The following is a 13,486-nucleotide window of genomic DNA, read 5'->3' on the forward strand; positions in this document are numbered from 1 at the left end:
ATGACCAGATTCTCGAAGATACTATGGCCCCCTTCTAGTTTTCTAAGGGCAGTGGTTACCCTGACTTCACACGGCCTCTCTTACTTTTGCTTACATTCATACCTTATATAGAAGCAGCTACATAGCAACTATAGTTTTTTTGCATTTGGCTTCTTTTGCAGGTTATTGCATTAACAGCCACTTACCCTTCATGGATAGCTGTTAATTGTCCTCATTACACACATGATTCTTTTGTATGACTATACCATGGTTTATAATCAGCACACAGATGTTTGACCTCCCATTTTAAATAACGCTGCTTATAGCATTTTTTTCTAGTCTCTTGATAAATATCACTACCCATTTCTTGTTAGCCCTCTCCCGAGGAATGGAACTGGGGTGGGGCTGGGGGTAGGTACATGTGCTTAGCTTTTGTCAATATATTAAACACCATCCTTCCTTCCTCTTTTTCTTTCTTGCCTTCCTTCCTCTTTCCTCCCCTCTCTGTTCCTTTTTTTTTCTGTGCTGAGGACAGGACCTGGAGCCTCATCCCTGCTACGCATGAACCACTGAGAACCCCGTCAACACTCCATCTTAAATGCCTGACGTCCTAAAGTCAAGCTTAGCGTTCTTTTAACATCATCACGCCCCCAATAAGGAGGTCTTTGCAATCATCAGGATTCCCCTGGAAAGGGGGAAATAAATTAGGCTCGATGAAAAATAACCTAAAGAAAACTAGTGGTCCTTCGTATTTTTTTTTCATAACCACAAAAAGTAAGTTTCAAACTAATGTGAAGAAACTCTAAGCATTGCCTAGGTGCTTTCACAAACAATGCAAGTCATTTTGTCACTGCACATTTTTAAAGGACTCTAAACAGCATGGGAGAATTGCATAGCCCAGAACCCTTCAGGGACTGCATTAAAAGGCTGGTCCATCTCCTGTCTTCCCTCCTCCTGCTGACGCTGCCCGTGAGGAAGCTTAGAAGCAATTGACTACTAGAAAGCTGCTCTGCCTCAAGTGCAAGCCAGAGGTGTGCTGACACTACAGGGGAGGCCGGGCTGCGGCGGGCGGGGGACCTAGGACTCTCCCTGTGATAAGTGGGCCTAGTCTAAGAACTGACATTTCCCAGTGGCAGTCAGAGGGTGGAAGTGACCACAGGAGAAGGGCTACAGAGATGCAACAGTTTTGAAGCTGGAGGAAGGGACCTATGAGCCACTGGATGTGAGTAGCTCTAGAATTTGGAAAAACAGATAAATCCTTCCTAGGAGTTTGCAGAAAGGAACTCAGTCTGCCTGACACTTTTGGTTTATCCCATAAGCTTTCTCGGGGATCTTTGGACCTACAGAGCTTGAGGTTACGCGATCCTTGTTAACTCTGTGGTAGCCATAGAAAAGTAATGCAGCTTAAAACGTCCAAGAAAAGCCAAGCTAGAAGCCCTCCTAGGCTGATTTCAGAGCAGCAGATGTGAAAATCCACCCCTTGTGAGCCCAGGAGCTCCTCACCAGCTCCTGGAGACGAGGGCTCGAACACGCTGGAGGAGTCACTGTACGTGTTGGAGGCTTGCTCAGAGAGCTTCTTTTTACCACTTCCCTCCGACGATTTGTGCGATTTCTTCTTGTTTTTCACCAAGATTTTATACATTAAATCCATAGGGCTCGGAAGAGGTACCCCAGATTCCAGCTGTGTAAAAGAAAGCACGGTGCTTAGAAATACTGTTCCCCAAATATTAGTTATTAATCACGAATGCTATCACACTTCGCTAACTGACTTTTCCATCTTAGTCAACTAGCACATATGCATAGCTGCAACATTTCCCCATGAATGTTGCTTTCAAGTTATTTCATATGTTTTAATTATGCCAGTATTTATGCTGAAAATTGACAAAGTCCTACTTGTTTATATTTTCCCATCAAGAAGAAGATGAAGAAACAATAGTTAACTGCTCTTTAAAAAAAAGAAGCAAACAACAACAAGAAAACTGTCCCCTCCTTTCAGAGATCTCTCCAAATCCACCACATAGCTTTGGATCCCACAGCCTCTAGACTGTTATTTACTGTGTTCAACACGGCTCGTGAAAATGTTGTAATTGCGCCCTACATTTTTTTTTTAAAAATAAGAGATGTGTTAAAGCACTGAACTCATTTTCCACAATAAAACTACAAAAGTCAGACCGTAGAAATGTACTGGTAGATTTGAGGGACTGAACCTGGACTTTTAGGCATTTTCTGATGGACTGTGGAAGTCCAAGCAGTTTACTGCAGAACATGTAAGTCATCTCTGACCCGAATCTTCTGCGAACGGCCCAGCATTTGACAAGAAGAATCAATGACGTTGTGCAAAAGTTTCCAAACAAGTCACCTTGTCAGACAAAGTTTTATGGACAGCAGACTCTCATGTTGATTTTAGTTGGGTTTTGGCCTCAGTCAAGAGGAATGACAGGATTTTAGGTCTCCTTCTAGCCCTGAGATTCCAGCTGTCTTATTACGGAGGCTTATTTCACTGTTGCAAGTTTGCTCATAAAATGGGAAATCAATTTCCCATGAGAAGGTTAGGAGCTACTGTATCAGGGAGCGTGTGCAAGACACGAGATAGCTTTATTTTTAGAAAATCCTTTGAAGTCCCATAAGCTCGCCCTCTAGACTTTGATTGCCATGAGTCTGGGGACTGGTGTGAACTCACTTAACAACATGTAGACTCTGGGACAAAGTTTCCAGAAGGAAGTGGCTACTTTAGGTTATGGCTGTGCTCTTTTCCTTTCTGAACAGGGTTGTGACTGCTCCTAGTCCCCTGGGGCGCGTCCCCTTAGTACACTCAGAGGTCATAAGGAGATGAAGTTCTTCTGGTGTTACAAGCTACAGACCCTTAAAGACTGAGCTCAGGGGCCTGAAGCGGGATGCCCAGTGACTTACAGCTCCAAGTCAGGAGAGCCAGGATCTAATGATCCGGCTTAAGAAGCTAACGATTTACGGCTGGAGATCATAGTGTTGGGTTTAACCATCAGCAGCCTGGACCTGGGCAGCTGTATTCACTTTCAGCTTTTTGCAGCAGTGATCGGCAGCAGGGTGTAGTGTCTACTTGCATTCTAACTTCCCAAAGAGTTTAGGGTGTCAGGACCCTGAGCACAGAGAAATACTAACATTACATGTTGGGACAATGGGAACTTAAGGCTTAGCTTCTTTTGCAATTACTTCTATCAGATGGGTCTCAGTTTCCCTTTTCCAGCTCTTTCCAGTTCATTGTGCCTCTAGCCCCTTTGTTCCTGCTCCTGGTCACTCTTTAAAAGCCCACTGTCATCCCTGTGATGCTGTTCTGCTGCCGCTCCCATCAGTTCCTCTTCCAGCGCCCAGTTCAGTCACCTGCTGAGTAAGAGCAATGCAGGCTGGAGGAAAGACTTAGGAACCCTCATACTGCAACGCCAGGGGGCAGCACCGGAGGTTGTCTCCCGACATAGCTTGTTTCTACAGTGGCAAAGGGGGCGTGGGAGGAGTGTCTGCACCCATCCCAACACAGAACCCCACAGCAGTTAAAGACTGGGCTTACACGAATCACAAGCCTATGCTGAACCACCAGGAAGCAGGTTCCTCTCTGGCCTGGGTGCCTAGTGACAGCAAGAAGCTGTTGATAAACAGAGGTGGCTTCATGGAACTGGAGTTGTGCTCTGGCAACAAGAAGCTTCCTCAAGGAGGGCATATAATGTTCAGGGCTGTCAGGCTGCCGTAAGGGCAGTCCAGCTGGCTGACAGTCCTCTGTTCAAGCATTAGGACACACGGACAGAGCTAATAACTGTTCATTTAAGGGAATCAAATCTACTCAGCTCCCCAGTATCTTGTTTAAAATGGTAAAAAAAAAAAAAAAAAAAAAAGCAATAAGGGAGGTGCTTACAAACAACGTTTAACAAGGAGCTGCTCTTAGCGGAACACGCGTGGGGAGACTTGGGCATCTAATCCGCTCATGCCTGCAACAGAAGCCTGAGCGTGGCTTCCAAGGTGGATGCAAGTGGACAGCAGGTGGCAGAGGCAGGCTGAGAAATCAGTGCTGCCACCTTTTGCATTCATTTCAAAAGGGTGTGACAGAGATCCATGGGTGGGGGTTAGAGTCTTGTCCTCTTGGACTGTCCCTGTGAGTTGACTGTCACTGAAGAGGACATTGCAGTCCTGACTGTAACATTCTCTCTCGGAGGGAAGATGGAGACTGATGAGATTCAGAAAGTAAAGAGATCTCACACCCTGAGGAAGCTCTTGAAATCGACAAGATTCTCAAGGCCTCTTCCGTAGTTATATAAGCAGTGTGGACTGCTCAGGAGGAGAGATGGGTCATTCAGCTTGTCTGGCTGCCTGCCCATCAGTCAGGGAGCACCAGAGATGGATCTTTCATGAGCTGATACCCACGCTGGAGTAGGCTTTTGGCGTCTGCAGCTGCCTTCGAGTCAGCCACACTCTGCAAGTTGACCTGATAAACTCATGGTGCACCACGTTAGATTTTTGTGGGATTGCTACTTTGGCCTGTCCCCAGTAACTTATCTCGGGTAAACAGACATTTGTTCACAAAAACAAAACAAAATAAAAAACTTGTTGTGTCTCTCTAAGCAGAGATGGAGGGACGAGACTGGAAAAGAGAAGGAAACAGACACATACATTCTGACTTCAGCTGGGCACTGTGCTAGAGTCCCACGGATCAAACCATACGGCTCATCTGCCTATACAGAGCATTAGCTCCCCACCTGTGACTAATAAGTGCTCTCTCTCCTTCAAGGGCTTCACAGCTACTTACTGGGTATTTTTCCAGTGGCTCCATAAGGAGGGCATCACCAAAGATTAATCGGCAATACTCAGCCATCTTGGCTTGCTGCTTTGGGCTAAGGGCAAGAAGAAAAGAATTATTGGGATTTTTTTTCATAGAAGTTACTTTTCATTGTGAACACAGAAGGAGGTCAGCCAGGGTGAATTTCCATCATTCTGAAACGCTATCCTGAATATCACATGCATGCCTGCACACATGCACACACACATATCACACACGTGCAGCTTGCAGGCTGGTTGTGTGGGGCTGTTTTTAACAACCCAGATGAGGGCACAGTACAGCCTTTTCCTGTCTCTGGAGCCAAGAGATTCCAGAGTTAGAAACTTTGTTCCTTTTGTTAGATTCCCTGGTTTTATGTCAACTGTAAGGCACCTGGGATAGGAATGTTTTCACGATTCCAGGTGAATTCTTGGGAGAAAGGCATGAACACAACAGAAGGTAGAAGAGGGGGTATCTATGAGGAGGACAGAGGGGAAGGAAGAGCGAGAATAAGAAGAGAGTAGTTGCATAGAGAACCGCACATGCAGAAGAAAACCAAGCAGATGTGGGTTTGTGTGTGCATGAGAGGGTTGCTGGAGGAAGGACAAAGCAGCCTTGGCAAAAGCTATCTGCAAGTCTTCTCTTTCCTGAGTTTCTGAGACATGGCCTCACTGTTCAGTCTGGGCTGGCATGATGTTTGAGAGCCTCCTGCCTCAATGGCCAGGGTGCTGAGAAGACAGGCAGATAAACACCCCTGGGCCCAGATTTGCATGCTAGCAACCTTTCTGTGCCGGGGAAGAGTGGAGTAGAGGGAGGAGGCAGCCCATGCTGGCTGCGGGGAGGAGCCTATTCTGAAGGGGCTGGAGACCAGGCTTTGCAGAGTTGAGTTCCTTGCTCTGAACTGGTCTGAATCTGTCCCAGGAGAAGGGTTTTAACTGCTCCTGGAACTGAACAAAGGATTCTGAGAAGGTACAATGAAGCAATGGGTACAAACACCTTAGAAGAACTGCCAGAGCAAGATGCATATACAAGGATCCCACGGGGCTGGGATGCCCTGTCTGTGGCTAGCCGAGACAGCCTGTGACTCCAGCTCTGGCAATGATGCTGAGAGAGGAACATCCACATCCTTGCAGCACTCCTGTTTTCCTTGACCTTTTCAGATGCAATTAAAACACAGTTTTCTCATCCTGTGCAGTGATAAACATCATTACGCGGTACCCAGTACTGCTGGGTTGGGGTTGATTGTGATCTACAGACTGTGGGTCTTGACTTCCCCTGGTTATCCTGCAAAGACACTTCATTCTAGTTAAAAAACACACTGAAGAGAGGACTAGTAACTGCAACGAAAATGATGGTGCTTTACCGTAAATCATAAAGATTATGAGATATAATTCATATTTTCACTCCTTCCCTGAAGGGAAAGCCTAGAATACACTGTGTTTTCTGGGAAGGGGGTACTTAGACTGGCACTCTGCTGTGGTGCAGAAGGAAAGTGCTCATTATACCTGTTTCTAACAAAAACAAAGCAGGACTCCATCGTCAGGTGAGCTTTGGGGGTTCATATGTCAACTCTCAAAGTTATTATCTTCCTGGAACTGCAGGGAGAATTAAACAAAAGATTCCAAGAACTTGCAAAGCCCTACATGACAAGTTTACATCTTTCCTTTGAGACAAGATCTTCTTATGTAACTGAAGATGGCTTCAAACTGTGTATCCCAGTCTGGCTTCAAACAAGCAATCCCCCTGCCTCAGCTGAAATCATGTCCACAGCAAAGCCTGATACTTCACTGTTCTGTCTTGCTTGAACAGGATTTTACTGTGTGGTCTCTGGAGCCCTAAGGATAGAGGATGATAGCTCTCAGAAGTGTGAGAAAGGACTGGCCATTGACTAAGCCCTGAAATATACCGGAGGTGGTGGTTTATGAACAACCCGCTAGCTACATGGATGGGACCTTTTGAACAGGCAGGGAAGTGGTTGGTGAGGTAGATGATTTTTTGCCCCATGGTAATTTACACAAGAAGTCAGCAAGGCCCATGTGTTCTCTGGCTTCAGCTGGGAGAAGGGCACCTATTCCAGGCTGCACTGAAGAACCTAGAACAATGCAGCGAACCTGCATTTTGGGCAAGGCTATGAGTAATTCTGATGTGAATAGCTGATGAGCCACACACGTCATTCAAACCACGTGGAGTGTCATTGAAATGAAGCTTCACACTTAGAACCTCGTATAGGGCCACCATCCAGATCTAATTTCTAAGAAGTTCCCAGGGAACATATGCTGCTACCTTGGGGACTGCATTGAGAAAAACGTCTGTGCAGAGACGGGAGGAAGATGCAGGTATCGAAGGTAGCGAAGTGTACTATTCAACAGTCAGGCCATTTGTGTTCTCAATAAAAACAAGTGCCTTCCTAAGAGAGCAGAGAGTGAACTGAACACACACACGTGCACACACATGCACGCACACACATCAGTGGAAAACAGAGAGAGCTCAATTGCAGGTCATACGCAAAGAAATAAATGGCATTAACGACAATTAGCAAAGAAATTCTGTAGCTTTTAGAGAATCAACATCAAATGCCATGGTAATGAAATTAAAGAGAAAAATTCACACACATGAGCTTCATGTCATGGCATACATTCCTAAACACATTAAAATATCCTCATAGTATCTGCCAAAGAAGCCAGTCTTCTGACAAAGAACATACCCCATGGCATGGGGTAAAACGCTACAAACTAAACTAAAGCAATGCCCTTTTCGGACCTTGCCAAAATCTCAGTTCGTGGTAAAGCCGAGCTTGGAAGTCACTTCGACCCAATTCAATATAAGATTCTTTCTTTGAAAATGCTAAATCACACATCAAGTAGGACCTTATAAAACTAACATTCTCTGTCTCCCTCCCTCCTTTTCTCCCTCCCTCCCCTCCCCCCTCTTCTTGTTTGTAGTGGTGGTGGTGGTGGTGGTGGTGGTGGGTGAGTGTACAGCGAGAAGCCTGTGTGCTACACAGTGGCTATGTGGAGATGGGAACTCAATTCTGCACAGCTGGTTCTCTCCCAGCACCTTTTGTAGGTTGTGAGACTGAGCTCCGGTTGCCAGGCTTCCAGAGCCCACACCTTCACTCACTGAGCCATATTGCTGGCAGGTAGTGGGGGCCCTTTTAAAACAGGGGTTCTAATTCAGAAAGTGGGGAGCAGCTCTCTGGGGGATCCTCAGCAGCAGGCAAGTGAGAGTAGAGAATAGCTAAGCGCAGCATCCCCCATTATCTATGGGTAGGTGATTTAGATTTTTTGAGGAGAAAAATAGTAAAATCTGTGAACTTCTCCCCACCCCACATAAGCATATTTTTTGATAGTGTGGACCGAATTAGCAGGGAGCAGCTCTGAGCCCGGGCCTTGCAGACACGGCACAGAGGAGCCTGAGGTGGTTTACTAGAGATGGAAAGCAGGTCCGTGATGTGTGTGGGGTGTGGTGTTAGGTCACTGTGTTCAAGATTCTGAGGGTTGCTTTACTTTGGGAGACAAAGAAAGAGCTAGGACATGAGGAGCAAGGTTGAATTAGGTGAGATGTCCCACCCATCAAATATAGGGGTCTACCCACTAAGGCAGTCCACTGCTTTCAGTGGGTGCATGGTATTCCTCCTGGGAAAGCCTATGGTTGACCTACTTAGCTACATGGAGGTGAAGGAGGACCTGTCAAACAACTTCCTCTCGTATCAGAAGTCAACACTTCTGCTCTGTGCTGTCATTAACATTGACACACGTGTGTGTCCCAGGAAGGTCATTTCCCGGTTTTCTTTCCTCATGTGTGAATTACACATAACTTGCAACAGCTACATTCATTTACCCAGAACATGCAGCATCCTGGTGCTATAGCCTCTTTGTCTTTGTGCACAGGGTGGGAATTAGGTTTGGTGCAGAGTTTGGGCTCTCCATGCAATTGGAGTGGAGGATTGCCAAGCACATCCTGGAGCAATTGGAGTAGAGGATCACAAGCCACATCAGAGCGAACATTGGCTGACAGATGAGCTATGGTTGTCTTGATTTCATGTCTTGGGGGTTTCTGATGTGGTGTGTGTGTATGTGTGTGTGTGTGTGCCCACATATGCAGGCATGTGCACGTGCATCAGCATGTATGTATTGTTGATTCAGAGCCTACATTCTGAAGCCAGGCTAGCTTGGTTGGAATCTCACCTCAGTTGCACAGCCTTGGGCAAGCTAAATACTCACTTGGAATTCAGTTTCTTTACCTGTAAAATAAGGGTGACTCTACTGTTCCTTTGGTCAACAGTAGGGTTTATAGTACGGGTTGCATGAGCATGTAACATATTAGGAACAGTGTTTGGTGCTGTTTTCCTATGCCAGTGGTGGTCATAGATGTGGTTGCTCTGCCTACCTCAAGGGAGAGTTTACTGGGTAGCAGGTTAGACTGTAAATTGAACTGCATTTCTCGATTTTGTCTCCTTTAAGCAGACATACTCCTTTAAGAAAATAACACTGCTGAAGGCCCATTATTAAAGAAAACAAAAGCCAGGCACTGCCAGCAAGTCTGAAAAACTGTTATGCCTAAACAAAAAGTGGCTAGGTGTTGTTGGAATTCAAGGAAAAATGACAAAGTCCCTTGCAAATCTGAGCTGTTGCTGCAAACCAGGTGTTAAATGCAGTCACTGCAGGGGTGAGGAGAAATAGCAAGAAATGGAATAAATTCTGTTCTCATCCATGCCTCCTCGGGAGTGTGAGGAAAATCATGTATAGAGATTTTATCATCCACAGGATGAGATGCTTGCAATAAAACAACATAGGGCAGTAAATGGTGCGCTGTCCTGAGAACAAACTAGAAACAGATACTGAGATAACTGGTCACTTCAAACTAAGGTTTAAAGAAGGAAGACTGTGTTCCACCACCAGACACAGGCAGAGGGAACTGGACTTGTAAGACAATAAAATTCATGAGATTTGTAGCAGGAGCAGTTGCTGAAAGAAATCTTTAAGAATCACTGGACGGTGGTGGCTCATGCCTATAATCCCAGCACTCGGGAGGCAGAGGCCTGTAGATCTTTGGATCTTTGTGAGTTCAAGGCCAGCCTGGTCTACCAAAAAAAAAAAAAAAAAAAAAAAAAAAAAAAAGGAATGGCCCATGGCCCACTGCATTCCAAGTCAGTAATAGACCATTAGTACAAAGACAATGAACTCTACCACACTGTAAAGCAAAGTCCTCAAAATCGTCCTATGGCATGAAGATAGACCCCACAAGCCCAGAGGCTAGCTCAGAGCTACTAGGATTTAAATGAACAGTTCTTCCTTGGCAGATGAGAGCTTTCCACTTAGTGCACAACATGATTGAAGGACACCATCGATGAGAGCAAAGCATTCAAACTCGGGTGGGAAATTGCTAAAGAGGCCTCTTTAGGAAGACTGCTCACTGAATGTTCCAGATACTTACGAATCCACATGGTTCTCAAAGGACAGGAGGATGGGAAAAGGTGACGTCTTGAACGCACACTCTGCGATGGCTTCTATGACTTCCTAAGAGAAGAACACACACATATATATTCAACACTGAGCAATGTGTGTGCATTTTTTTTTCTTGGAGTTAAATCCATTCCATTAGTACGGCGGGGAGGGGTGTTTGTTTCAGTCTTTGTGTGTGTCTGGTTTGTTTCCATTGCTGTTTGTTTATAGCAGTTCTGGGGTTAAAACCAGGCCCTCATGAATGCTCTACTACTGACCACATGCCCAGCTCTAATAGCTGTCTTTTTTTTTAATTTTTATTTATTTATTTATTAAAGATTTCTGCCTTCTCCCCGCCACCACCTCCCATTTCCCTCCCCCTCCCCCATCAAGTCTCCCTCTCTCATCATCCCTAAGAGTAATCCGAGTTCCCTGCCCTGTGGGAAGTCCAAGGACCACCCAGCTCCATCCAGGTCTAGTAAGGTGAGCATCCAAACTGCCTAGGCTCCCACAAAGCCAGAGGCAGGCAGATCTCTGTGAGTTCGAGGCCAGCCTGGTCTAGAAGAGCTAGTTCCAGGACAGGAACCAAAAGCTACGGAGAAACCCTGTCTCGAAAATCCAAAAAAAACAAAGGCTTCCAGAAGAGACATAGCTGTCTTTTAAAAAAAAAAAAAAAAAAAAAAATTGCAGAATTATATCAAATGGCTTGGAATGGCTGGAATGGGCTGTGTCGTTCTGGATTTTGGTTCTGTATGATTAAAAGAGAAAAAAGTGTGGGCTTTGGTGGAGGGGCAGGTGGGGAAAGTATTTCTATTTGCTGATTGTAGCTTCCACTTTTTTGTAATGAAACCGTTTTAGTCTTGTCAGGAAAATTTTTATAATACGATAAGGCAAAAATGTTTACTCATAAATTTACTTTCTGAACCAAACTGCTATTAGCACTTGGTTATATTTGCTTCTGGTCTATCTTTTCATGCATTTGTGTGACTTTGTTTTGATAATAGTTTTGATAATCTATATTTTTATAAATATGGCTATTAAGAGATAAATAAAAGGATAGGAGTGTAGCCTGGTGGCAGGGTATCTGCCTAGAGTTGGCAAGATTCTGGTTTTGATAGTCTGTGTCAAAATCAAACAAACAGCAAACAAAATGGAGATAGGCCTTGCGTTCCTGACAATAGTGTCTAAAGCATCCCAAATTGCATAATTGCCAACAGAGACTTCCTCCATTCCATTGTCCTCCCCAACTACAGCCCCGCTAGCAGTTGCCTGCTTTCCCCAAGCCCTACCTCACACTCACACTCTCAGCAATCGGCTCTACAACCTGAATCCTTATGTCTTCTTCGTTCTGCTTTCCCAAACATTTCAAATGCATGCAACTGTGGAATACATGGCTTTGGGGGTTGGTGTGCTTTCAAAGGTCACGTGTGTTCTAACATGTAGCAATACTTTCCTTTTCCTTTTATACTTGTTTTAAAAGTATACGCCAGGACTGGAGTTGGAGCCCAGTGGTAGGATACTCGGCACCTTAGGTTTTACACTCAACAATGAAAATAGATTATATGTCATAAGCTTCAGTAACTCTACACAAAATTCTAGAAAGATGGAAGTACCACGATTGAATTAACTAGTCATCATTTGTTGGATGGGTGCATTCTTCTAGGAGTAGACTCTCGAAAGAAAAAAACCTGAGTTGAATAATAGGGACTCATTCATAGTCTCTCACAGGTTTCCAAATTATTTTTCATTATAAACTGTCTACAGTGATGAACAAAGGATCAGATTGCAAAGTATATTCACCACTGGGCATTTGAGCACTATTTTTCCAAAGTGCTTTTTTTTTTTTTACTTAACTGATATTGACATACAATCTCATTTACTTATTTATTTATAAGATTTTTAAAAATTTTTTTTGTTATGTATTATTTTTTTTCTTTTTTATTAATTAATTAATTTAATTATTAAAGATTTCTTCCTCTTCCCCGCCACCACCTCCCATTCCCCCCTCCCCCAATCAAGTCTTCCTCCCTCCTCAGCCCAAAGGGCAAGCAGGTTTCCCTGCCCTGTGGGAGGTCCAAGGACCACCCACCTCCATCCAGGTCTATTAAGGTGAGCATCCAAACTACCTGGGCTCCCACAAAGCCATTACGTGCAATAGGATCAAGAACCCATTGCCATTGTTCTTCAGTTCTCAGTAGTCCTCGATTTTTAAAAATTTTATGTGTGTGAAAATTTTTGTCTGCATGTATGCCTGCGCACCATGTGCATGCAGTGCCCATAGAGAACAGAAGAGGGCAGCAGACCCCCCTGGAACTGGAGTTACAGACCCTTGTAATCTGTCCTGTGGCTTCTGGGAATCAAACCCATGTCCTCTGGAGGAACAATCAATGCTTATAACCACTGAGCCATCTCCCCAGCCCCTTCTTTATTAAGTGTTCCACCATGCATACTATTCAAGCGTCACACTCCCATACACTGCGTTCATTTACATAGACTCTTTGCACCTTCTCCTGTCCAGTTGTAACTTCTGCTCCCATTCTGCACACTAAAGCCTTTCCCACGGACTCCTCTTCCTTTCCTGTGTGGTGCAAAGCTTTCTTTATAAACACACCATTAAGCCACTTCCCTTGCTCCGGAGTATAAATGAGGCATTCTAATTCTGGGCTGCATTTGCATATATCTTCTAAGAAGGATGTGCTTGCACAGAGCAAGAACCACGCTTACTGTTTCTTGGAAGTGAACTCACAGATTGCCTTTCATACATAATCAATTGAACTTTCTATCACAGCCGAGTCCATCAAAATAAGTGCACTATAAAAAGCAAGTGATGTCAGGAGGTAACATTTTTTATGTCATACATTTGCACACAGGTTGTGGATGCAAACAGGCTCCCAACCAAGTCAGGCTGGTGCTGGCACCTTCTTAGTGGGCATGGGCCAAGCAGACAGGACACTGAAACTTCCCTCCCCAGTCTTACAGGGGATTTAATTCTAGTCTCAGCCCTCAGTCTGGGTGAATAAGGATTCCCATAGATTCTTATTGCATACACTACAGTCTGGGTGAATAAGAATCCCCATGGATTCTTATTCCATACACGACAACCTTTATCTTCGCAAAGAGAAGCAGCAAGTTTGGCTTTCTGCATTCTAGTTAAGATGCCAGTGACTCACATCTGCAGGGTTCTCCCCGTGTGCTGGACTGGTCATGACCTGCATTTCTGTTTACAGTGAGCCCAAGAGGAGTGTATTCCTACCACCTGTTTGCTGTTTGCTGATAAGGTTTG

The 13,486-nt window shown here is 44.8% G+C and overlaps 1 protein-coding gene across 2 annotated transcripts in view; it reads right to left on the reverse strand.

Moving 5' to 3' along the window:
- The window catches only part of Plcb1 (phospholipase C beta 1), a 660,438-nt gene that overhangs the window by 139,493 nt on the left and 507,459 nt on the right, over positions 1-13,486 (reverse strand). For both annotated transcript variants that reach the window (XM_057780532.1, XM_057780533.1), the window contains exons 12-14: positions 10,196-10,278; positions 4,751-4,835; positions 1,483-1,660 (exon numbers count right to left, since the gene is read on the reverse strand). In XM_057780532.1, the coding sequence (XP_057636515.1) occupies positions 1,483-1,660; positions 4,751-4,835; positions 10,196-10,278 (346 nt within the window). The remainder of the gene's footprint in view (positions 1-1,482; positions 1,661-4,750; positions 4,836-10,195; positions 10,279-13,486) is intronic.

The sequence above is a fragment of the Chionomys nivalis genome, chromosome 9, assembly GCF_950005125.1.
Source record: "Chionomys nivalis chromosome 9, mChiNiv1.1, whole genome shotgun sequence".
Lineage (NCBI taxonomy): Eukaryota > Metazoa > Chordata > Mammalia > Rodentia > Cricetidae > Chionomys > Chionomys nivalis.